Source organism: Pyxicephalus adspersus, chromosome 12 (genome assembly GCF_032062135.1).
Source record: "Pyxicephalus adspersus chromosome 12, UCB_Pads_2.0, whole genome shotgun sequence".
Taxonomy (NCBI): domain Eukaryota; kingdom Metazoa; phylum Chordata; class Amphibia; order Anura; family Pyxicephalidae; genus Pyxicephalus; species Pyxicephalus adspersus.
Genome location: NC_092869.1, coordinates 33102066 through 33127499, shown reverse-complemented (window position 1 = coordinate 33127499; position 25434 = coordinate 33102066). Strand labels below are relative to the sequence as shown.

Genomic DNA, 25434 nt, shown 5'->3' with positions numbered 1-25434 from the left:
ATAATTGACTCCTTCCACAAGTCAGAGTATCATTTTAAGAATTTCTACCAACTTACAACCATTATAAAAGACAGTTTTCTTGCACACAGGTATATCTTTTAAATGAAAGCATATTGGAAATTCTTGTGACTCAACAAGTTTATCTGATGATATGATAATAAAAATTGTAATGCAATAATTATTGTTCTTGTAATAGCAGGAAGACCTGGATGATCTGTTGCCATATTAAGCTTACATTCACAATAAAATACTGACCATCCCTGTGTTTGGCTCCTGGAGCCATATACCCAAATACTTAACGTTTAAGAGTTCATAATTATGTGATGCTTTGTATGCAAAAATCAATAAAAGTAAAGCCCTCCCACAATTTAAATAACCTCCAAGACACCAAACAAAATTTTCTCTATTATCCTTAATACATTCCAAGTCTTCATGATTGCCTTTAGTAGGTTGCAGTCTCAGGCCATTGTCAACACATATGTTGAATATAATGTGTGGTCCTTTAGTGAAGTCAGGGGATGCACATGACCTTATAACTAAAAAGTTGGCAAACACTGATTCCAAAAAAACACAAACATAAAATATTGTAAAATATATATTTATTTTCCAGGCAGACAGGTTGACAATGCCCATGGGAAAAATACAGTAAAAGACCTTAGAATAGCGAAATAAAAACTTGGATCAAGTCCGTGGCTTGAGAGCTCATCATCCAACATTAAAAACACTGTAAGTAAAAAAGAGATAAATTGAGTAAATTACTTTATTCTGCATTTTTTAAACTATTTTTGTAATTGTCCATCAATCAATGAAAGAGACTAACCATACAACACACACATGAAACACTGACTCTAGTTCCTGCCTGTTCAGTGCACCCACTTGTAAATTGTTCTGAAATGGTAGTCCTATGACCCACAGAGTTCTTACAGGCCAGTGCTGGGTCATAGGGAGATTGGAACAGCACATACACTCCACACAGCTGTGGCTTGTACTTATGCTATGGATCTGCAAATCCCAGCATGTGCCACTGCTTCCCAGTTGCTGGGTATGTGGAAAAGCCTAAAGGGGGTATACTTATCATGGCCTGAACACAATGAAGTGGCTTGGATGAAATTGGGTGTCAATCATCCCAGAAGTTTGCTGATGACTACTGATCAGTGCAGACTCTCTTGGCTCAATGAAAAAGGGAGAGATTTGAAGATGAAGCTGCTATATAGTTATTAGCAAGGATTAAGTGATTGCAGTTGCTAGAACTTCAATACTAGGCTCAATTCACTGAGCTAGGAAGCATGGCATGTTTGCCAATATTAATATTTTCAACCATAATTAATATTTTCAGGAGTTACATCAACACTAAAAATATTAGTAGTACAGGTAGTCCCCAAGTTAAGGACATCCGACATACGGACGACTCTTATATATACGAACGGGGCTTGCCTGCTCGCTCGTGTGCAGGACAGAGGCTTGATGGGGCAGTTTGCATGACTTGCAGAAGAAATCTTTTGGTGAACACAGCTGAGGTTGTGGGTGATCTTAAGGACTGAGCTGTTCTGCAACCTCTTATAACTCTTTAATGACCAAGACAAACTCTGCAGTTGTTTCTTTCTGCATATTAAAGCACAGCTTGCTAGGCTCCATAAATATTTTTTTTTTGCTTTGTTTGTAATTAACTCACAGTGAGGATTTTATACAGTAAATGACACCACGCTGCCTAACAATATGTTGAGACAAACAAACTACAAACAGACATCTGTCCTAATTGCATTTATTAAAAAAACGTACCTGTTCCGACTTGCATACAAATTCAACTTAAGAACAAATCTACAGTCCCTATCTCGTATGTTATCTGGGGACTACCTGTATAGACAAATTATTACGACTTACTGAATTCAGCCTTCTCAAGTCCCCAAGTTTCCATCTGTGGAACTAGAGAAAATACACTCCAGAGAAGAAGGGTAATGACTAGATAAAGAATTTTAAACTCACCATTTAATTTTCCAGACTTCAGATTTCAGAACAATCCATTTACTTGCTCCGTGTCAGGATCCAGATCGATGTCATAGAAGCATGGTCTAGTCGGCAGTCCTGGCATTGTACTCATCTACAGAATATGAGCAGAGGGTTAGTGTAATTTACATGTACTAATAAAGATTTAATGTGAATTCTCATAAACATTTTAAATCTAATGAGCACAATAATGAGATCCGGTCTTTAATATGTTATTAGTGTAATGCTATACTCCTTTACAAGCAAAACAAGTCCACAAACATCCTACAGGGTATGAGAATTGGCTAAACTATTGCAGTTCTATGGCTTCCAAAATAGCCAGCAAAACAGCAACACCTCTGACATAAAAAAAAAAAAAAAAAAAAAAAAAAATATATATATATATATATATAGTGATTACTTTATGTAAGTTTGTCTGCTCCTGTATACCTGTTGCTTTCACCAGATCTGACATACAATAAGTGTTGTCTCTGAACAGCAATTTATACAGGACTGCTAAGTATTCGTCAAAGCTACATTGCCCTTATGACCAGTATATTATGCTAACAATAATTAATTTAGTTGCCATAGTGATCCTTTACCATGGCCCTTCAAAGTTTTCCAGCATTTAAAGATCATATTGACATATAAATATTATCCTCTTACCGTTCCGACTAATGGATATAGAAATCCAGCTCCAATGCTGGCTCTGATATCACGTATGGGCAAGACAAAGCCTTTTGGGGCTCCTTTTAGTTCCGGGTTATGAGACAAGGACAGATGGGTTTTAGCCATGCAGATTGGCAGATTAGAGAAGCCCTTCAGAAAGAAGTAAAGAATACGAGGTTAATAAAAATATATAAAACAGGTACACATTATCTCAAGTGAATGTGAGTGTTCTTTTTAAGGCAAGTCTGATTAGCATAAAAAGAATCACTTGCACGTTACAAATTTGGAGTAATACCTGACTGCTATTTTCATAAGGATTGTTTTGTAAAAATAAACACTATGGTAAATAAATGAACAGATTTAAAGTGCACCTGTAAATGCTTGTACCTGGGTAAAATGCCATCAGAATAGTACAGACACTCAGCAGTTACCTTGCAGAGTACTCCCCAGAGAGCTCTAAAACCCAAAGCATTCCTTGCCTAGGAAATCAGGGTTTGCTCCCACCCTATCCTACCTCCGAGCCTTATGAACAGTTGTACAGAACAGATGGGAACAAGGCATGCTGGTATTTGCATTTTTAACATCCCAGGTTCTGGGGAGCTCTGGAAGTTAGGCACTGGGTTCCTGGGACAAAATTCTGATAGCCCTTCACATAAGAGAACAGAATCACATCAAAGCTGTAATCCCCATGTACAGGGAAAGAGGAGCAGTACTTGAGGTCAATTAAATATCCAGTATGTACATGCTGACAAGAAACATGCCAGTGTAGAGAAAGAAGTAATGGATGGCCTTATCAGTTTGTTGCTGCTCCTTCACTGTCCACTTTACTGCTCCATTTGGGTCTGTTACATAAACCACCTTTATATGTGTTCTATACCCGTTGATCTTGTAAGAAAGTCAGAGCTGCTTCTTTGTGCCCTCTTTCTAATGTCTTGGGAGTACAAAATATTTAGAGTCCAGGGGAACATTTATTAACAAGAAGTGATCAAATAACAGATTATGACTTCTTTATTTGCCTTTTTTCTGATTGCAACTTTTATAAGCCAAACATAGAAAAGTGCAGTTTTTTTGTTACAGTGGCGATCAGTGCTTTGATTGTAGCAGCATACCTATGCCACACTGGTGATCAGAAGCTTCATTAAACATAACAGCTTCACTTACACATAATAACTGATCTCTATTTTTGCAAGTGGAGTACTGAGTCTATTCATTTCAACTGCAGCCATGATGATCACCATGGCAAAGATTGAGATCAGGGTGTTTGAATCAAATACTTGATCCACTTGATCGCTATACATTTTCTACGTTTTCTTCTACAGCTATACAATCTATTTGGACTTTTAGGTAACACCACTGGGATACCCCGATATAAATATTTCCAGATGCCTTTTTTACTCCAGTCATCATGATTGTTCCACTATTCTGATCTCAAACGTCCCTTGAAGAAGTCTCAGGGTGAAACGCGCCGGGTACTTAAGATACCTAACGGTAATATCTGTGTGAGACTGTACACAGAATTATATCAGCAAATCTAATATACTTTGATTATATTATTATTTATTGAAATCATTTAGTACAGGAGGTCTATGTTAGTAAAATGGCTACAAAGAACCCATATTAAAACACCTACTAAAAGCCTGTCTTTTCCCTCACCCCTTCCCTTAAATTTAAACATAAATTTAAAAGTATAAACCAGGCTAGGCAAAAAATAAATGTCCATATGAACTAGTAGACCCCTCCTGTAAATGAATCACTCCCAGTTCTAAAACAAATACTGATAATTCCCATTGTGGTCTTCACCACTATCAAAGTAGTGTAGTGATAACTTTAATCACCCATTGATAAATATGAACAGATTTGTAAAATTCATTTGTGAACTGGTTATCATTATCAACAGCGGCAATCACATATGATGATCACTACTTTTGTGAATGTGGCAAAGTCAATACTTCTGTTATCTTGCTGATAAAACAGCACTGTATCTATGATCATGCTGATCATCAACTTTGTAAAAAAAAAGGCTTTTAAACACTGTGAAAATGAGAACAGTGGGATGACTTGAGTGGTTTAAAAAAAGATAAATGTTTAGGGCCGACGCCGCTTAGTCCACAATAATGCTGTGTGTTGTGAGCCTACAACAGCTACAACACAAAGTGTATTTTTGGCATATGAACAGATCATTTTTTTTACACCAGCAGATTTTTAAAAAATTTAAAAAAAGAAAATTGGGCTTTCAGACATTGTCTGCATAATTTTTTTTGCCTGGAAAAAAATTAGGGGCAAAAAACCCTTTTAACTATTCCTTAAGGCCCAAATATAAAAAAAAAACGCCAGTGGGGATTTTAAATGCTGGTGACCTAGCTACTGGGATTCATATTATGAATTTATAGTTCTGGGAAATAACATATGTACCTAAAGGACAACAGTTTATCCTTAGATTACATATATTTTGAGGGATAAGCATCAACACGCACACGCATAGAGGTATTCCCAACTCCAATTCATATTTCAGTTCTGCTCACTGTTATTCATTCCAGAACATGCACAGAAATAAAACCATGGTTTTCCTTCCCAGGGGATCAATATTGTCACCATTCGGTACAAAATAACACTAATTTAGTATCCTGGAGCTGTGTAGAGATACTGGTCCATTGGACCTAAATTTTTGGAAGACCTCCTTGGCTCTCCCTACAAAGAATTTACACAGCTTTTCTTCATGCAAGCCTCAGGCTTCAACTGCCCCTCTGTCTCAAATCTGCACATCCTTTTATTATCACTTTATCACTAGCCAAGTGCTTCCTAGCCTCACTCAATTTCTGGCCTGGAAAGGAGATGAAGTGTCTGGATCACTCATTCTTTCCAAGACACTCTGGGCCTGGATCCCAAGTAAACAGATGCAATTCTGCAGCATCACAATTATTACCAGCCTTATCCAGGCACTTTAATTTCGCTCCCAGGTAAAACTGGGCTACATTCTGCCAAATATCTGCTATTTCTGCTAAATAATTCTGCCCTCTGAACATGGCATCATATTGCATTACACTAATATATATATATTCTGCATTGGATATTTAAAATAAACTTTTTCTGAGTTTAATTCAACATTTGCCTCCTAAATCTTAGGTACCGCAGGCAGCAGAAGAATTACTGATGGAGAAAGTGTGTTCCACCTTACCTGTTTAGTATATAAATCAGCCTTTTTCTGAGCCTCAGGGAGCAGTTCAATATCATCCGCACCATATATCTTCTGTGCAATTATCCTGATCTTATCAGCAATAGGAAGCTAAGAAGAAAAACACATTAATGTGACTCAGCTGCTTCTGTTACTCATTTAAAAGGAAAGTATAGGGCATTTCTAGTGAGCACATAGTTCGAGTTATCATTATAGGATAAGTGTGCTTTTAGTGTACTTATTATTCTCAGAGTGTTTTAAATTGTTTTTTTTTTGGCAGAACATATACCTAAATGGCTGCTTCCACTATTCCTTGCTGTGCTTGGCTCCACATGGTAGCTCTTCAAAATCTCTTAGTGCACTTATACCTAAAAATGATTTTGGATGTGATATTTCCATTTTTTCACATGGTTGTTTTTCTAGAATTTTGCTGTTGTATTAAATAAATGGGATTCGTATGAGTTTAATATTAAACCTCATTCAAGCTGTTTAAAAATATGAGTTTTTTATTTGATTGACAGCCCCCACCAATGGTGAAACATGTACATAAAGATTGCAATAAAACAGTAGTTTACAGTGGCCAAAGAGGAACAGGATGGTCAGCAGGTGGCCAGCAGCTTGTTTGTCCTAATGGGCCTGTAGCTATAAAGAAATATATCTATGTGGGAGTTTATGGGTCCAAATCTAGGCGATCTCCCTGCACAGGGGCCAATGTTCCCCCTATTTTGAAAATAAACTCTTCCTATTGAATCAAAAGCAGCAACTCCTACATTTTTACATTTACTAATGTATTAACTAAAAAGCCAGAGAGAATGTATGCCCTCCCTCGTGCTGTAAATATGGCAAATCTACTGAATCTAAGAAATGGTAATAAACTTGAATGTTTAGGTCTAATAGTACCTCCAGTCACTGGCAGACACATTGGGCATCAACTGATCCTTACCTCCACATTATAAAGCAATTTAAATTCGCTGGGTGACAAGGATGCAGTCTGTACAGCCTTAGCAAGATCTACTGCACCCTTGCCACCTTCTGCCCAGTGAGTGCACTTCACAGCATCAAACGCTCCAGCTTCCTTGGCGAGACGACAGACCATTTCCAGCTCAGCCGGTGTGTCTGTCCTGTGGGGAATAACATGACAATACTATAAATACCACAAATAAAATGATAAACCCTATATCCTTACAAAGATGTTCCTATTGCCATAGTACAGTAAATAAAGAGATTTTTTTTTGTTTTTGCCTAATTCCACTAGTCATGTACTTTTGCTTTTATTGGCTCCTACGCATGTTCTCCTACCGCTCACTGAACTTAAGACTAGTCTAACAACGTTTTTCCTAGCTAATATATCAATCTACTTACATATCCTATCTACAGCAACAACAGCTGAGGACTGCAACACACAACAGTTCCAACACATGTACAAAATAAAATCATAACCCTTGGTAACCCTTTCTTGACCAGCTGTCATTGAAACAAGCCCAGACTAAATTGTATCACTATGTATTGATTCGTTTCTTAATAACTATTGTAAATGCTCTAAAATAAACCAAAATTTTGGACCTGAAAGTGCCATTAGAAAAAGAATCCCAGATTGCACCACTTGATGGCTGTCTGAGACATTATTAAAGCGTGTTACACACTTTACACTAGGACATAGTGACATCTACAGATGGCGAATAATAATGCACTAAAGATTACTGAAAAGCAAGTGACCCATCATGACCAACTCAAAAGTACAAAATACTTTATCCTGTAATGTGGCAGAAAAAAGATATAAAGGGCCCGATTTATTAAAACTCTCCAAGGCTGGAGAAGATACGCTTGGAGATCTAGTAAACCTGAAATGGATTTGGTACAGGATTGAAAACATTTGCTATCAAATAGCAAATATTTTTTAGGAATCCTTTCCAGGTTTGCTGGATCTCCCAGATTCACTGATGAAAGTGTATCTTCTCCATCCTTGGAGAGCATTAATAAACCAAGGTCAAAGACTGAGCCTACATGATCCTAATTTGTTTCCCCGTTTGAATAAATGTTTTAAAAATAACACATAATGGATGTATTTATTGGCATTTTTATTGATAATTGTTTTAAATGTCATTGTGTGTTACCTCTCCCACCTCCTTGATTGTAAGCTCTTCAGGGCAGAGTCCTCTCCTCCTCCTGTGTCATGGTCTGTATCTGTCTGTCATTTGCAACCCCTATTTAATGTACAGCGCCGCGTAAAATGTTGGCGCTATATAAATCCTGTTTTATAAATAATTATAATGTCAGCAGTGATGTCTGCATTTTGTGCCCTAGGTTTATACTTAAGTCAATGTAGTTTACCTGTGTTTTCAGGTAAAACTGGGTACATATAGCATATAGCTAATATCCCTAGCTCCTTATATGTATTTAATTATATTTTAATGATATATAAGGCTTTTATTTGGATTTTTATTATCCTATGCACCTGGTGAGATTTAGAAAGCTAGTACTTCTACAAAGTTGTTTTTTTTTCTTTCTATCAAGCGACACTAGAGGACATTAAAGCTAAAGTGCAAACATTAAACTCCACTTGTTATTAAGCTGCAGGATTACTAGGATCATTTGTGCCACAGTACAGAGCTGCTTTAGTCATTGTTATTTAATAAGCATTTTTTCTCTATACAAAAATCTAAAACTACTAAGATTAATTTCAGGACACTGACATCAAATGGACATTGATAAAAAATAAACAGCCATTTTACTTGAAAGCGTTGACAGCAACTACCACAGGGATGCCAAACATGACGGCGTTCTCGATTTGCTTAGTTAGGTTACTGCAGCCCTTCTCCAGCAGCTCCAAATTCTGCAGGAAAAAAGAGACAATAATGTACATCACAAGTCATCTTTGTGGATGAAATGTACCTGCTGTGTCACACATCTCTCACAGACGTATAATGAAAGAAGAATGACCAGTGGTAGGCAACACACAGTATTCAAAAAAAGAAAGCAGTCTTTAAAGAAAACCAGTTGAGGTTTGCAGCAGTTCGATGTGCTGTCTGAAACAAGTCTTACTGCAATGCTGTCATTTCCATTTGCCAGAAGCAGCTGTGTCCAAAATGAGCACTGGGACTTGCAACAAGGTGTATCAGATGATTTAGAATGTTCAGTGTTCTCCCCAGCTCCTTTAAGCCAGGCGCACCACCCAGCACTTTTCAGTAACCACCCGGCTTTTTTTGGGTGGTTACTAAAAAGTTGGGTGACAATACAGGGGCTGCCACCCACCTACAGCTCCTTTCCAGCCAGCTTAAAAAAAACTGTGGAGAATAGTGATCTTTATATTTTAAAACTTAATGGTATCCACATTAGGTATGTATTTTACAACACAACAGAGTATGTATTTTAGTGTAAAAGTTGATTTTAATACACTTCCATTTTATATATTTTTAAAAGTGACTAATATTACTAAGTGAGTAATATTACTAATATTACTATATTATATAGTATAAATTTTTGATCTTCATTTCAAGGGTTACCAATTCAGCTTTCAATATGGAGCATAACAAGTACAAAAGCAAAGTCACAAAGCAGCAGTTTGCACAAACTTCATTTTGAGACACTTGCGTATGTGCAGAGAAAAGATGCCAAGTTCTGCAGGTGCTATAAATCTTTAACAAGTTTTGAAAAGTATAATTATGATAATCGAGAAGCCCTTTTTCAAAATCTAAATATACACATTATTCTTTATCTGTAGTAAGGTTTATCGGCTGTCACATTCCAGCTGACAATGAAGGACAGTGAAGAGAAAATTACCAGCAAATCTGCTGAGGCACAAACAATACTGAACTAGTTTGTGCAGATAGTTTAGAGGATCATTCATCATTATATCCATCTGATTACCATCTCCTACATACCAGAAAGGGTATTGAAAAAAGTCTATGCATTTTGGGTAAAAGGGACAAAAAGTGTTTGTAAGCAAAATTTTAGCTAAATATATTTAAAAATTAATATTCCCTGAAAAGTAAAACATAGATGGATATTTTTGTCTCAATATTACTGCCCCTGTAGAACTTTTTATTTGCTACTGGGTGTCTTCTAGGTCAGCAGCATGCAACCCACTATAGAGCAAAGGCAGTTATGGACTCTCCCAGCCTGTGACTAAGCAGTAAAAGAAAGGAAGCAATATGATCAGTTTATCTCCCATCAATGTTCCTCCTATCAGCATGCAGCTGGTCAGCACATGAACTGATCTGCTTTTTGCACTGCTGCTTCCTCTCCCATTCTAAGCTCTGCTGCAAGAGGCTGATACCATGTCACGTTTTTACAGAATGCTTTAGGATTGAATCTACAGGGACGGTTTACCCAGCCTTTAACCTGAGGCTTTAAAAGCCCATGTTTGAAATTCTCATGCATTCCAATGGGCTAATCTACACCAGGGTGTTTCCTTGAGGCACGTTTTTAAACGTTATAGATAACACTCCTTGCAACGTTTTTAAAAAATTAAAATGCAGGCTAAACGCTTGAAAATGCTCCACCTGAATTTAATAAAGGCTTTTACAAGCATTTTTTTAAGCTTTTTTGAAAGTTTTTTTATTGAAAACAATGGGGGCTTTTATAAGCGTTTTAAGCAGGACTTTGGAATCTGGAAGCCCCCTTTAATAAGGAGACTCCCAGATCTCTGCCCCCCACCCTGGGGAATGAGTACAGGAGTACAGAAAACCCCTTACTCATTCCCTGAAAGGGTTAAAAAAATGTGTAAAAAAAAGACGAGGCTTTAATGTTAATTTATTAAATTGTGTGTTTTGCGTAACTGTGATAATCTTTTTATTTTACAGGTTATCCCACAATGAAAGGATGATTCCCACGGCTGCATTTATGACATGAGCACAGCCATAGGACTACTGACAGTGTGGGATCGCCAGGCACTAGGGGGTAAATGAGAACAAGTCTCCCCCATCCACCAGTGCTCCATGATTGGCCAAGAAAGGGGAAACTCTTTCAGGGAATGAGTAAGGGGTTTTATGTGCCCCTGTACTTATTCCCTAAAAGGGTTAAAAGTATTTTTTTTATATAAGTGCTCATTTAAATTCGCGGCAGAGGCGTCTATAAGAGTTTTTTTAAAACGCTTTAAAAAGTTTTATAACGCTTGTAAAAGTGCATAAAAAGGTAGTAAGAACATTTTCATGCGTTTTTAGTCCGTGTAGACCCAGCCTTAAAGAGTAAATCCATATTTTTTTCTGTCCAAATACCCAAAACCCATCTATCTATTGATCTATCTATCAAACTATTTAGAGATTTGTACTAGAAACTACTCATGAGTTCCTCTTACTATAGTCACATAATGCATCCTCAAGTTGTACCAGCTGGGAAGAACACTGAGCCAGCAGCGTAGGTAACAAATGACATTTTCAGGGGTTCTGTATTCATTAATAGGAGTACAAACTTCCCCTACATGAGGACATTTTAATAATTTTCCTCAGTTTTAGAAAATCACAGGTGGCTGCAGATTGATCCAGAAAAGGATCCATTAATAAAATAAATACTCCAAACCCTGGTGCAGCAATTACGTATGTCCTATGTTCTTTCCTTTTAACAAAAGTGGGGTTACCCCACAATACCTTTAAAAAGCGCTAGGTTTGTAATACCTCAAGTTTAGAAAACAACCGGGGAATCTAAACCTATTATGGGATGATTAATGTTTCATTCATCCGCATAATTCTGATTTGAATACAGCTCTTTTTTTTCAGGGGCAAATATAATAGAACAGCTGGAATTCTTTTTAGTGCAGAATGTAAGTGAATCACTAAAATCTTTGCTGGTCTATTTATAGAGCATGAATGGAACACTGCAGAAAACAAGTATTTATTAGCTCACCTCTTCAGTATACTCCTTTGGTAGAGGAACACCAGCCGTGACCTAAAGGACAGACACATTTAAATGTCAGGGTATTCACATATTGATCATCTGTTGCCTACACGTAATTGCAATAAGTATTTTTTCCATTTCTGAACCTGGCAGGTTAAAACAATTCACCTTACTTGTGCCTTATTGTATATAATCTAAGGTGGGCTGAAATCTAGAATGTTAAAGGGTATTTCCATTTGATACAGTAAGCAGTACATTCACAGATTCCACCCACACCCCTCTATCCATCACCCCTTTTATGTACCACTGAATTATGTATATTACTATATGGTAGTTTTGCAGCAGCAGATTCCAGGAAGAGGCAGAGTATAAGTGTAATCTAGCATTACAGCTCAAAAGCTGCAAAGTAGGGGCACCTCTTTGGCTTTTTACATAGTCCAGTTTATCTTTAAAACCAAACAATTGGGTGGTATGCAGGGTAACTAACTTGCTGCCGACCAATACTTCTGCTTTAGGCAACAGCCGTTCTTCTCATAGATATGTGCCATCAACTCCTTGCATTCCAATGGAATGTTTGTACTATGGCACATGAATGAAGTGCAGACTTTCCAATTGAATGAATGGAGATAGTGTCATAAAGGTAGCACAGGAGGACCCAAACCTTACAGTGAACATGTGTCACAAATCTTACGGCAGAACTAATAGGGGAATATGGCTAGGTAAGTATATTGTCTTTTGAAGCTATTACAAGTGGGCTCAGACCTTGCAGTGAAAATTTTAGTTTTCAAGAGAAGCCCAAGTGGCAGCATACACAGCAAGTATAATACGTGAATAATAAATGGCCAGGTAAGTATATGGTCTTTAGAAGCTGTTACAAATAGGCGCCAGAGCCCAATATATGCAATACAATTGCACTTAATCCTATTTAAGGCAATCTTGAGGTGCATTTCCTATATTAAAGTGAAATAATCATTTAACACTTGTGTTGACCACCTGACAACCTATTTAGGGTTCAACAATACTATAGGCAGCTTTACCCAATATTTGATTATGCATCTACAGTTGTAGCTCTGCCTAAATGCATACACAGCCCCTGTATGATATGCACTGTCTGTTCCCTAAATCAAAGCCCTTTAAGCGTGTAACACTTACTGTTGGTCCTCCTCCATGCATCTTTAGGGCTCGGACTGTGGCAACCAAAACCACAACTTGGGGGCATAGACCAGAATATCTGCACTTAATATTGAAAAATTTTTCCATGCCAATGTCTGCTCCAAAGCCAGCTTCTGTCACTGCAAATACAAAACAACGTGGTAATTAGGAATCTGAAGTTTAAAGGACTACTGGAGAGACTAAGACTAAAAAAAGGCCACCTACCTACAAATCCATCTGGGCCAACCAGCTTCAGAGCAATTTTATCAGCCAGTATAGAGGAGTTTCCATGAGCAATGTTGGCAAATGGTCCAGCGTGAACAAACACAGGATTTCCCTAGAAAAGAGTACCATTAAAGGGGTTTATTTGAAGCATTAGCAAGCCAACTGGATAGAGTAAATATCACAATGGCAAAACTTACCTCTAGTGTCTGCATCAGGTTTGGCTTTATGGCATCTTTCATCAGTACAGCCAATGCACCGCTCACTCCCTGGGGAAAAAAAAGGGTTTATTTAGTAGCCATATTTTACACATTTTTACGTAAGAGGTTAATTGAAGGAGTGTCTGGACCATTAAAACATGGTTGACAACACCCAAAACTGTCGTGAAGACGAGTAAGTCACGTGACTTGCTTTCCTCCATTCATATGATTTTGCCAGAAACTTTTTTTCACATGGAACTGCCATCTAGATTCAATGCGCTAGGTTAGCTCCAGAGTCTTGAAAGCAGCACAGAAAATAGTGCATTTGTAAAGCATGTGACTGATTTGGGGACAGCACGGTGGTTCAGTGGTTAGCACTCTGACCTTTGCAGTGTCTAAGTCCCAGGGTCAAATCTCAACCTGCATGGAGTTTGCAGGTTCTCTCCGTGTTTGCATGCTTTTCTTCTGGGTACTCTGTTTTCCTCCCACATTCCAAAAACATGCAGTTAGGTTGACTGGCTTCCTCCCAAATTGACCTTGGACTGTATAAAAGACATATGACTATGGTAGGGGCATTAGATTGTGAGCCTCTTTAAAGGACAGCTAGTGACACGACTATGGACTTTGTAAAGCGCTGTAAAGCCCTGTATAGAAGAGCTGACAATGACACGATTCCCTGTCACTTGGTTTTAGTATATCTATCTATCTATACCCGCTGCCGCTACATGTTTCCTTAAAATCACACAAAAATTTACTAATTTAATGGAAATTGTGGTAATAAAGTTATACAAAAGATCATTCAATTGTAAATATATATCCTTTTAATTTGGTTGGCAATGTTAATTTGTGCTATGCGTCTTCCTTTTCTTACATTTGCCAAAAGAAAACAATGTATAATATATCTACTACCTAGTCCAGGATGAGGCACGAAGATGAACAAAGGATTTTAACCAATAAAAAAAGTTATTTTTTTATTGAAACATACAAATATGTCTCAAGTCTTACCAAATCCTCTGTGCTAATCGGATCTCCTTGTTTGCTGGTGGCCACCACCATCTTGCCCAGTCGTTCCCTCATGTCACTTAAAGAAGTTGTAAGGGCCAGAACAGCCATGATTTCACTGGCTACGGAGATGTCAAACTGGGCCTGCATATACAGGAGCAGAAATATTAAATGTAAAAAAAGCAATACAAATGTAATTTTTTAGTAGTTTAAAATATATTTCAAACATTTCAACACAGTTCTTTTCCGTGAAGGGGGTTTTAATTATACCCTAGGTTTATGTGATGCCACCCACAACCTTATTCAGGCCGCGCTCTATGTATAGCAAAGAGTACCAAGGAGGTGGAGACACGACACCAGAGCTGATTTCACAATTACAAAGTACAGCAATAGCAAAAAAAAAAATACTAGGGATTGGGAACATGACACATGGAAATATTATTTACCCTTCGGTGACTAGAATTTAAAGTTATATGCATGTGAAAGAATGAGGTGTCTGGGAAAGCAAACATGGGGCACCAGTGCTTATGTTTTTTTTTGGGGGGGGGAGTGATGCACATGCAACGTCATCCCCAAAAATCCTAGGATTTTTTCCTCACCCCAATGGATGATGTTGAAAGGGAAGTATGTGCTGTTGGTACTTAAATTATGGGCAAATCTTCTATATACAAGTAGTTAGACTACGAAACTGATAAAGATATGACACAATTCACAATCAAGATTGATAGAAAAAAAACAAAAAAACAACCAATTATAAAGGTTTACATTGCTATGATACATTACCGTGCGAGTGAAACCCTTTTCTGTTGGGGCCTGGCCAATTGTAATCTTTCTTAGGTATCGGTCGTTTGTGTCCATTACTGCAAAAAAATAAATAATTTTGTCTACACACAATATATCCAATGCACATGTGTTGTTAAGTGCAGTCTGTATTGCTTGAAGCCACCTACTATCTACCAGGAAAACATTATAGTGTTCCAGACATTAGTTACAACTGTAGCAAAAAAATATAGTGAATGATGTAGGAAGTATACATGGATGGTAAATGACCTTATCTTGTACCTTCCAGATCAGATGATGATTGGATTGGTTATGGCAGGCAAATCAAGGTCACATGCATCCAGGTGTTCAGATGTATAGGAAGTACAATGAGCCTGATTGATTAAAGCTCTCTAAGACTGGAGATAGACTATCATGGGAAAAGCTAAGTGACTCCAGCAAATTGATTTCCTTAAAACCATTTGTATTTATTGGAAAATGTTTTTAATCTGGGACCAGATCCATTCTAGGTTTGCTGGTTCACACAGGTTCTTCCATGATAGTCTATCTTCTCCAGACTTGGTAAGCTTTAATAAAACAAGCCCACTGACTCTACTAACCAATAAAATAGCCCTGGCTAGGTACTTACGTGCAATAATTGTCGTTAGAAAGGATCTTTCACAATCTTTTCCAATGACTGCACAATGCATGAAGGAGAGCTGTACATACAGCACTGTTCTGCTCTATGGCGAGGGGAGAATGACAGGGAGGCACCCTGCTGCGCTCTCTCCCCTTTACTTCTATTATGATCGTTGGTCGTCCATCGTCCTTGGATCAGTCAGGACAGTGGTTCGGACGAGTGCTGTACACATGCAACATTCTAGTCTGATATCGGCCCTGAGCCAATTATCAGACAAGAAACACTGCATGTGTGTACCTAGCCCTACACTCCACCATGCCGGTGCTCCAACTATAGTACACCACGGGAAGCGTTCCCTAAAAACTAGCAGCCAACAAGAGCATTCCCTACTGTTTAACGCAATAATAGACAAAGCCATCAGAAATGTTGGTATAGCAATCAGTTGGTTAGCACTAGTTAGCCAATGGTGGTTTCGAATTGCTTCCTGCCAATTTAAATTAGTTAGTTGGAGCAAGGGGGAATGAAGGGATTAGGCATCAAAACAGAAATATTTAGGAATGCTGAATTTCAATATATTTTCCTTATATTCTTTTTTTTTTTTCTAATCTATGAGAACATTGTATTGCCTTTATGTTGGTCATTCACGCATTGTTTTAATCAGAGCAATGTTTTAACTGATCATTTAGTGCAAAGCAAACATTAAATACAGCAGCACCAATGTGATCACTTTCAATGTAAAAACTAACTACAGAGCTCTGTCTTTGACCGATAACCGTGCTGTAATAAGTCTTTGCTGAAGCTTTTCCAGATCACAACTTTTTTCATGAGATTGCCACTCATATGCCAAGCACATCACTTGCAGCATGTGAATTCTAGGTTGGAGGCTTTCTCAACAAACCACCTGCTATTTATAATCGGTAAAATAACAAAGAAGACAAAGCCAAATCTGCCATCTGTTTACCACCTTCAGCAATTTCACAATGAGATTATTGGCTGGCTGGCAGTGCCCATTCACTCAACGTCAGGTGTGATTGCTGGATGTGTGACTTCTGAAGCCAACTGAAACATTGACGTGCCTCCCACCCAGCCAAAAAAAAAAAAACAGGTTCAGTCACATGGAAATAAATTGCTGCTAGTTTTATGTGATTGTGGCAATAGATACATATGTTGGGAGCTGTGGTACTCTGCAGAGTTGTTCCTTCAGTTGATTAAAATATTTATACCATTAATGAAGTACTTTACTATATTTGTATATGGTTTTATGGTGTAGGAAACAGCTTTAGAGCTTGCTGGTTTGTGATTAGGAAAAAGAACACTGGCAGTCGGCCTGGTAGTCAGAGATTTATGAATCTCTAAATCAGCCTTTCTTGACCCTTTTACCAAGGGGGAACCCTTAAAATAACTTTCAGATCTTTGGGGAACCCCTTCTATATTTACTATATAAACAGCTCACAGTTTATGGCTGTCAGTGGAAAGAATCCCCACCACGAACTGTGAGCTGTGGATATAGTAATTATAGAAGGGGTTCCCTGAAGATTTTCCCTGAAAGTTTTTTTAAAGGGCTCCCCCGTGTTATAAAAGTCGAGAAACACGGCTCTATGTAATAGAGATAAACCAAAACATGTCTGAAGTCCAGCCTGGGTGACAACCATGGGTCCCTCCATATTCAGTGGGGGAGTATATATAGCCTTTCTGAGACAGGAGGTTACTTGCAGAATTGCCAGATAAAAATAAAAAGAGTAAAAAAAGAGTTAAGTTTTAAGACTGTCTGACTCTGAAGCCCTTTTTCTAGGTACCTCTCTGCCACGTGATTGTGTCCGGATCGATGTCGAGCCTTGCAAACTTTGTGATTTCTTCTTGCGTTAAAGCCGCTGGGTCTGTCTTCTCAATGCCCAGTCTCTGTGAAAATGAAGTTATATCAATGCACTGCAATAATCTTGTTTTCCAAATTAGATTAGGCATTCAACCAGGCGAGGACATTCTGTTTCACTCAATGAAAAGAAAGAGGCTGCAGTACTCACCAAAAGAACAATTCAGTGCAAAATAATGTTTATTACATAATGTGTTGGTATCTCTACACAGGATAACAAATGTGTGATTAATGGGATTTAGCTCCCAGTCCCCAAAGTCAAAAGATTGTGAAGGAATAAGAAAGCTGTGACGATTAGTTAGTTCCTATTTTGCTGTCATACAAAGTAACCTAAAGGATGCTGGGTAAAATGTGCTCAATTATTGGACTTCAGCAACAAGAAATGCTGTGTTGGGAATAACTATCAATCAACTTTTAGCTGTCAATAGTCTACCGAAAATGCTCAGGTAATTTTCCAGAGGAGAAGGATTAGAACTTTCATAAGGATTTTATTGCCAAGGAGTAATAAGAAACTTCTCAAATGAGATCATTTTTAGTAGAGGGAAGAAATACCGTGTTTTCCCAAAAATAAAACAGGGTCTTTTATCTCTGAAAATCGCATTAGGGCTCATTTTCAGAGGATGTCTTATTTTTCTCATGTATAAAAAAATCTGTATTTATTCATGTACAAAAATCTGTATTTAATCATGCTATAGCGAGATACTATAGAGTGCTACCTGTGACCTGTCAAAATCACAGATTTTTTCTGTTACATACAAGAAGTCATAAATAACAATGGACAAAAATGAATAATGAAAAAAAAAAAACTCAGCTTCATAAACAAATAAGTGCAACATAACAAGAAAATGTGCTGACAATTACAATATGACTCATAGAGTAACATGCAGACACAGAAACAAAACTTCAAAAGCTTTGTTGACCACAAACAGTAGCCAAAAAAAATCTGAGTAAAAGCAAACACAAAAGAAAAACAAACAATCAATAATTTTGCATTGCTGCTAATGAATGAAATACTAGCAAGGACCCTTTGAAAAGAGAATCCACCAACCTCCTATTAGTTGTAGTGTCACACCAGAGTACCATAGGTTAATTAACTCCAGTGCTTTGAAAATCTCCTGCTCTCTCTCTGCTTCTCCTTCCTCTTGGTATCCCTCGGCCTACCACTTAACCGCACTCTCCAAAGAAGCCGATAGGGCATACTTTCGGGGGAGGGCCTATATTTCACCCTTGAATGATTAGCATGCTAGGGTTTATTTTCGGGGAAACACAGTATTAGAATCACTTTATTCCTTGTACAGGTGTCACAGTGTGTGTGTTACCACTTGGACCACAGATCTGTACAGAAGCTTGCAGCATCCTCAGCCTCCCTTTAGCCGTGCAGAAATGTGCCCATCTCAGCTTCCCAGCACTTACTTAGGCTGTGAACAGTAGAAGGGGATTTAAGTGTATGTGCTGCGGCCTGCTATTTGCTGCTAGTCTTATTTAAACCTCTCTTGTACCACACTCTGGTTGCTGGATCCTGAGCTTGTTATCTAAGATCTAACCCAGCTATACCCTGCTTATAGCTCTTCTGCTCACCCCGACATTGGACCATCCAGACCTTGATTCTTATTTTCTGCCTGCTTTAAATCATTAAATGCAAAAGACTTGACACATGGAGTTTTTCTGCTGTCCAAAGTTTTTGTTTATGTCACTGTGTTAGGGCTTTACCTTGTCTCTTTGCCAGAAGTCTAACCAGGACCTGATCTCTGGCTGTCTACACTGAAGCCCTCTGTTCGACTTTCCCTCGCTTGGGAGTGCCTGGGGATCACCACCTGGTGTTCTCCCTGCAGCAAATGAGTCTGGTGGCCAATAGGGTTACCAGCCCACCTACCCTTGCAGGGTGCTCTGGATAAAAAAACATGGGACTCAGTGCCCAGGCATCCCTGTGTCACCTGCCAGGGGGGCACAGACCTAGCATAATGACATAAACAAAAATTTCGGACAGCAGAATAACTCCATGTGTGAAGTCTTCTGCATTTAATAGCATATCTCTGTTCAAAGTCACATGACGTCATCACATCACCCTGTAGCAATCTATTTGCCTAGGCTGCAGCACATGAAGTAGGAAGTGCGCCAGCAGGATCATGTGACCTGATTCTAAGAAGATGATTTTAAGATACCTTCACAATTCATTTTTATAAATGCAGGTTTTAAAAACACATTCTGGGGGATTCTCTACTAAACTATATATCTTTTTTCAAATGCACTGACTGTATGCTTATATACAGTTATCTTTGTCACAACGTGTTAAGAGATTTTAAACCAGCTGATGGACTCTTCCAGGGGAACATCTGATTCAGAGTGGGGGGAACCTTATGTTGACCATTCACTGAATTTACTATCTTTGTTGCACTGAATGATAGTCTCAGACATCCAATTTATTAAAACAATTAGATGGATATGAAGAAATATCAATATGTGTACAGCCAGTATGATGTTGTAGGATATGCTGGAGGGACTGCTCTAAAGAACCCATATTTCCTATTCTCATGTTTTAACACAATTTAACATATAACATATTAATTCAAAATCATGTGTTTAGTAGACTGTCTGTTTTTTTTTGCCCACCCATGTGCATTGTAAACTTTTTTCCTTTTTAATAATAATAAAAATAAAATAAAATGTTCGGGGCGGGGATCTCTGAAAAGGTCATGGATGGTCTGTGGACAAAGCTGCCATTTTAATACAACCATTAATCTCCAACCATCTAGTGCAGCTCTATCTTATAACAACTTAGTCTCAGTTTGGCATTTACCTTGTACAAGAAACCGTTAGAGGCTCCCCAGCGTTATGTTATTCATCACCAGCTTTTGATTTTCTATGCAACACAAACATCTATATTTGGGAAAAGTAAGCAATCTTGTGTGTTGCTATGGAAATGTCGACGTCACAAGACATCCCCTGTCTATACAGGTGTAAATGAAATACTATCGTACATGGCTAATATGGCTGGTCATCCTGGACGCCTCATCCCAATGGCACTCAATCCCAACTAAAACAATTTTTTTGGTTTTGGAATAAGAGGAAGAATTTGGGATGAAGCTAGGTTTTTAATCTCCTGAGCAGTAACCCCGAGTGTGGCACGGGGTAAAAAAAGCATGCTAAAAGCAGTACCCCCAAGCCACGGGTTAGCTAAAAAAAAATAAATAAAGACTTACATAATCCCATCGGCATCCTCCAGTGTCCTGCTATCCACAGCCTCATCCAATCTGTCCCCTGGCAGGTGCGCTGACGTTCCCAGGGAGTTCCAGGTGATGCTGGTGCGCGTGGTGGGAATTTTAAAATTTTTTGTATTGGATTCAATACAAAATAACTGTATTGAATCCAATACAAAGTAATAATTATATATATATGATAATATATGCTACTGTACAAGGTTACAAGTTTCAGTATTTTTGATTTATTTATGCACCCTTGTTTTTTTTAGATATATAAATCCAGACAGGAATGAACCGACCAGGAGTTTAAAGCTGTATGTGTCCCCCAATTGGAAGATTTCATAGCTTTCTGTTCTGGTGACAGCATTTAAAATACTTTTATTAACAGAAAGAAGGTTTCTGCTGCCCATTTCCCAGTTTTTCCCCTCAAATTTGCCTGGCACTAGATGACCAGATCTCTAATAGATGTTCCAAGGCATGCACCCTTCTCCTTGTGACCACAGCATATACTATCGACATATCTTGTGTTTCTCAACCAGGGTTCCTCCAGAGCTTGCTCGGGGTTATATGAAAAAATGCATAATTTTGTTTCTTGGGTCAGTTTAAGTGACACCAATTTTCGTTTTTGGATATCTGTAATGGTGGCATCATTCCCTAGGTCGACAATGTACGAGGCATTCCTCCCAAATGTCCATAACACTAATGTAGTGTGAGCTGTAGAATTAGTAATTATAGGAACTCCTTCTCTTCTTACATTTAGCTCACCCACAGGTTTAAGTCAAATTCTAATTTAAAAAAAAAAAAAAAACAGCCATAGCCATACCTAGTCCAGGACTGCTCCTTGCAAAAACTTCACCCTGTCCCAGGTGGACTGATGCCCTGCATTTCTTGTTAGCCCAAGCTGTCATGGACACCCCCCTGAAGGTGCATTGCTATAATAGCTTGTGCCAGCACAATAATGCAGTCATCTTGCCAGAATTTCCTCATTCCTTACTGAAGACATAAGTAGAGGATGAACCGAGGGTGTCATGTGACCAGCCAAACGTCTACTTAATTTAAAGTAGAACTATGACCTCATATGGGAAAAAATATGCAAGTGCATTCTTTCACTTAAGCCCCCTGCAAGTACCACAAATACTGTTGATAATGCAAATGAAGTTTATCAAACTTCGTGTCTTGTGATGGAGTGGCAATGATTCTGCACTGCTAATAAATTCAGATTGGAGTTTCCACCCTCCTATAGTTTGTGACTACCTGCACTTCAGTGGGTTTAAAATGTTAAAGGCCATAGCCATCAGTATTATCACTGACGGATTTATGAGCCTGTAACTTGTCAATCAGCATCTTGCCACACCTAGCCCCAAACACTGCTTTTTGGATTGGCAGCCTCTGTCACTTAAACCCACCCACTAGGAACTGTAGAGTCTGGAAGGGGGAATGATAGAGGCAAAAATGAGGATTTGACCTAGTCAGGAACTATAAACCAGCATTTTTATTTTTTTCAAGAAGTTTGTGCATCACATAATAACTGGATTGGGTACTTCTTTAGACTGTCGTACAGACGACTTTAGTTGTACTTTAAGGTATCAACAAGGGGAATCTTTACAATATTTGCTCAGTGCTTTGAGTTTTAACTGCTTCACCTAAAGATAAGCTCTTTTTTCTTTGCTTTGCAACATATTTTTTGTACCTTAATTATTATTATTACAGTATTATAATGTATTATCTTTCATGTCTCACATGCTTGTAACTTCTATTTTAAGTAATGTCTTATTAATATTCACGCAAGAAAACATAATCTCAAAGCCAGCTTTCCTAGAAAATAAAGACCATATTGTGCAAAACAGAGAATACGCCAAAAAGCAGATTCCTCGAAAGACAAATGACAAAACAAACCGTTCAAAAATAGAAGCAGTATAACTACTAAGAAAGGAATGCATGCTTGGCTACAATTTATTAATGTAAACCTGCCACAGCCTTGGGTTTTTCAAACTGAGAATGCAATGAAAAATTTATAGGCAGATGTGACCTTCTAGAAAAAAAAAATCCAGTGTCAAAATGATCAATATGTAAAAGCCACTGAGATTTCATACAAAACAAGTTGACTGTAAACTGACATACCATGTGACGTGGTGCACAAAAACAATTCTTGATTTTAGATGTGTGCACTGCAATTATATTAAAAAAAATTCTCCACCTTAATGTTGGGTACTGCATTGCATTAGTGCAATGTGTATGGTGTATGGTATATGCAATGCACAGTGTGAAGGGACCTAAGATCAAGATGAGTTTGCATAGACACAAATTAGCATGTCATTATTACTTACATAACTTGGTAATTGTTAACATTTTAAATGACATTATGCTTCATTACATTATGCTTGCTTACAAAGTAAATGCAAATGTCTAAGAACAATCAGTCTACTTTTTAAAAATGTCATTTTTTAACATGGGTGATCTAGATCAGTGGTTGCCAACCTTTTCGGACCCATGGACCACGCATGCACGGGGAATCAGGTGTCACTCAAAGGGGAAGGAGCATTCCCCATAGCGACGTCATGATCCAGAGACACAACCTGTCCATCGCCCTGGGCCTGCAATGCATGCGGGAGACAGTGGTCTGGGGTTCTGGGCGGTGCACCTCCAAGCGGGGTCAGGAGAAGGACCCGGCTTGGGAGGGTCCCGTCCTCCAGCCTAAGGTTTGTGATCTGCTTCCCCTGGCCTTGCGCTCCCAACGTTCACACACCAGGGGTGCAGATGCCGGCCAACATCTGTGTAGCCTGGCGATGCCTGGCCGCCATTGCCAGGGGAAGCAGATGCCAGGCATCGCTGGAGGACGGCGTTGGAACATGGGAACCAGGTAGGACTTTAAAATTCCTTGGCAATTCCACCCCGAGTGTGGCTCAGGGTTACCGCTCTTGGCACTGAACATAGCCTCGCAATGATCTACTGCTGGCTGAATGAGGAGACAGGACAGAGATGCATCAGCTCAGTCCCAGGACTAAAAGTAAGTGAAGAGCTATTGCAAGTGATGTCACCTTCTTTGTAAAAAGCAATGCAGAAGAATTGCTCCATGTTGTGTTTACTATGCTCTGCTACTGAGTGCTCGTAAGAAATGGCCCATAGCAGCAACAAAAGGCCAGGAGATGATGGATTCAAACACTGACAGCTGGCAAGTCTATTGCTAAAACTGTCAGAGCTATTGTTACTTAGCATGCACCCTGCTGTGTCCCAGACCTGTTCAGAAGTCTGGAGAATAGAAGGCCCCACACCAAGTACTATTTGGCCACCAGGAGCACATGCTAAGTGTATAATGATCAAGTATAGGACATGTTCAGTTTAAAGGATTTGGGCCAGGATCAGAGGGTAGCACATACAAGGATTTCCTGGATAAAAACTCAAGCAAGCAATACATTTACATTTATACTTTATTTCTGTATAATCCATAATGTGTACAATTTCAGAAAATCAATAACCAACGTTTAATGTAAGACAAAAAAGTAAAGAGGGGTGAGATTTTAGGAAAAGCTTACAAGTAATCAGCAACTCAGTTTATAATCCCATTAACATCTTAACTCCTGTGTTCAATAGATGATGACATGGATACAATAGATGATGAATAAAACACCAGCTTCTGCTGTGTAAATAATCTGAAGCAGATTCCAGTAATCTTTCTCCTTTTACTTGGTCAAATATAAACCTTACCTTAAGCCTCCGTATCTGTATATCTGAAAATTTCCGTACTCCATTGCTGGAAGGGACCAGGCGATTATAAAGGGCCTAAAAAACAACAAAACTGTGTTAATAACGCAGTACATTAGATTATGTCTTAATTGTTCATACCTTGATAAAAATTTCAAATGTGGTGTCCTAAATGCTCAAAATTGGTGCTTCTATCCTGATAATCTGGTCTTAATTGGTTAATTATGTACTTTTGTTGCATACTTTAAACCAGTATTATGACACCAACCGCCTTCCCAATTTGAGTGGGCTGATCCAATCAAAATTGCGGGAGTCAAACTTCTAGCCAATATGTAGAGTTCTTAAAACCAACATAACAGGGTGCAACCCTACAGACAGCTTCTTCTCCTTCTGTGTGCATGTACTTTAGCTCGGCACAGTACAAAGCCCTCCATAGTACCCTAATAAGGTCCATACACTTTGTTCAACAAAACCTAACTGGAACTGACTGATGCAGGGGCTGCGCAGACAGTCTCTCAATGCTAGTCTCTAATTTTGCCTTTAACCCCCTTGTATCTGCCATATATATGTTGCGTGTGGATAAATTATATAGCACTGCAGGGTTTATGGCACTGCTATTTAAAAACCATGGACAAAGTCACCTTATATGGCCCCATCTGTACAGCACAGTCAAAGATAACTCATTTTGTCACTGTTTAAAGCTCCTGGGTCATGGATAATTGGATGATTGATGTACATGGCTCAGTGCTCAACAGTCTTGATACTGACTTCCCCTCCATCAAGTTATTAGTAATATGAAAAATGTTACAGCTTGTTGTCAGGGAAAAATCCTGGGAAAATGATGCGTGGGGATTTTTAATTGCTTCTTAAACAATCACGAAATGACTTCTTACCTTGTCAGACTGTGTCAGCTCATGAAAGATACGTGCGTCAATAGCAGCGGCCACCAAGTTGTTAGCTGCGGTGATGGCGTGAATGTCACCGGTAAGATGGAGGTTAAACTGGAAATAAACAGATACCATTAGATTGAA

The 25434-nt window shown here is 38.5% G+C and overlaps 1 protein-coding gene across 2 annotated transcripts in view; it reads right to left on the bottom strand.

Annotated features, from left to right (window-relative positions):
• Positions 1-582: 582 nt before the first annotated feature.
• The window catches only part of MTHFD1 (methylenetetrahydrofolate dehydrogenase, cyclohydrolase and formyltetrahydrofolate synthetase 1), a 50626-nt gene continuing 25774 nt past the window's right edge, over positions 583-25434 (bottom strand). For both annotated transcript variants that reach the window (XM_072429024.1, XM_072429025.1), the window contains 15 exons: positions 25297-25404; positions 24407-24481; positions 17428-17530; positions 15016-15092; positions 14236-14376; positions 13231-13299; positions 13034-13145; positions 12809-12948; positions 11666-11707; positions 8557-8657; positions 6768-6945; positions 5828-5935; positions 2650-2802; positions 1984-2098; positions 583-724 (listed from right to left, as the gene is read on the bottom strand). In XM_072429024.1, coding sequence (XP_072285125.1) covers positions 2009-2098; positions 2650-2802; positions 5828-5935; positions 6768-6945; positions 8557-8657; positions 11666-11707; positions 12809-12948; positions 13034-13145; positions 13231-13299; positions 14236-14376; positions 15016-15092; positions 17428-17530; positions 24407-24481; positions 25297-25404 — 1497 coding nt within the window. In that variant the 3' untranslated portion in view covers positions 583-724; positions 1984-2008. The remainder of the gene's footprint in view (positions 725-1983; positions 2099-2649; positions 2803-5827; positions 5936-6767; positions 6946-8556; positions 8658-11665; positions 11708-12808; positions 12949-13033; positions 13146-13230; positions 13300-14235; positions 14377-15015; positions 15093-17427; positions 17531-24406; positions 24482-25296; positions 25405-25434) is intronic.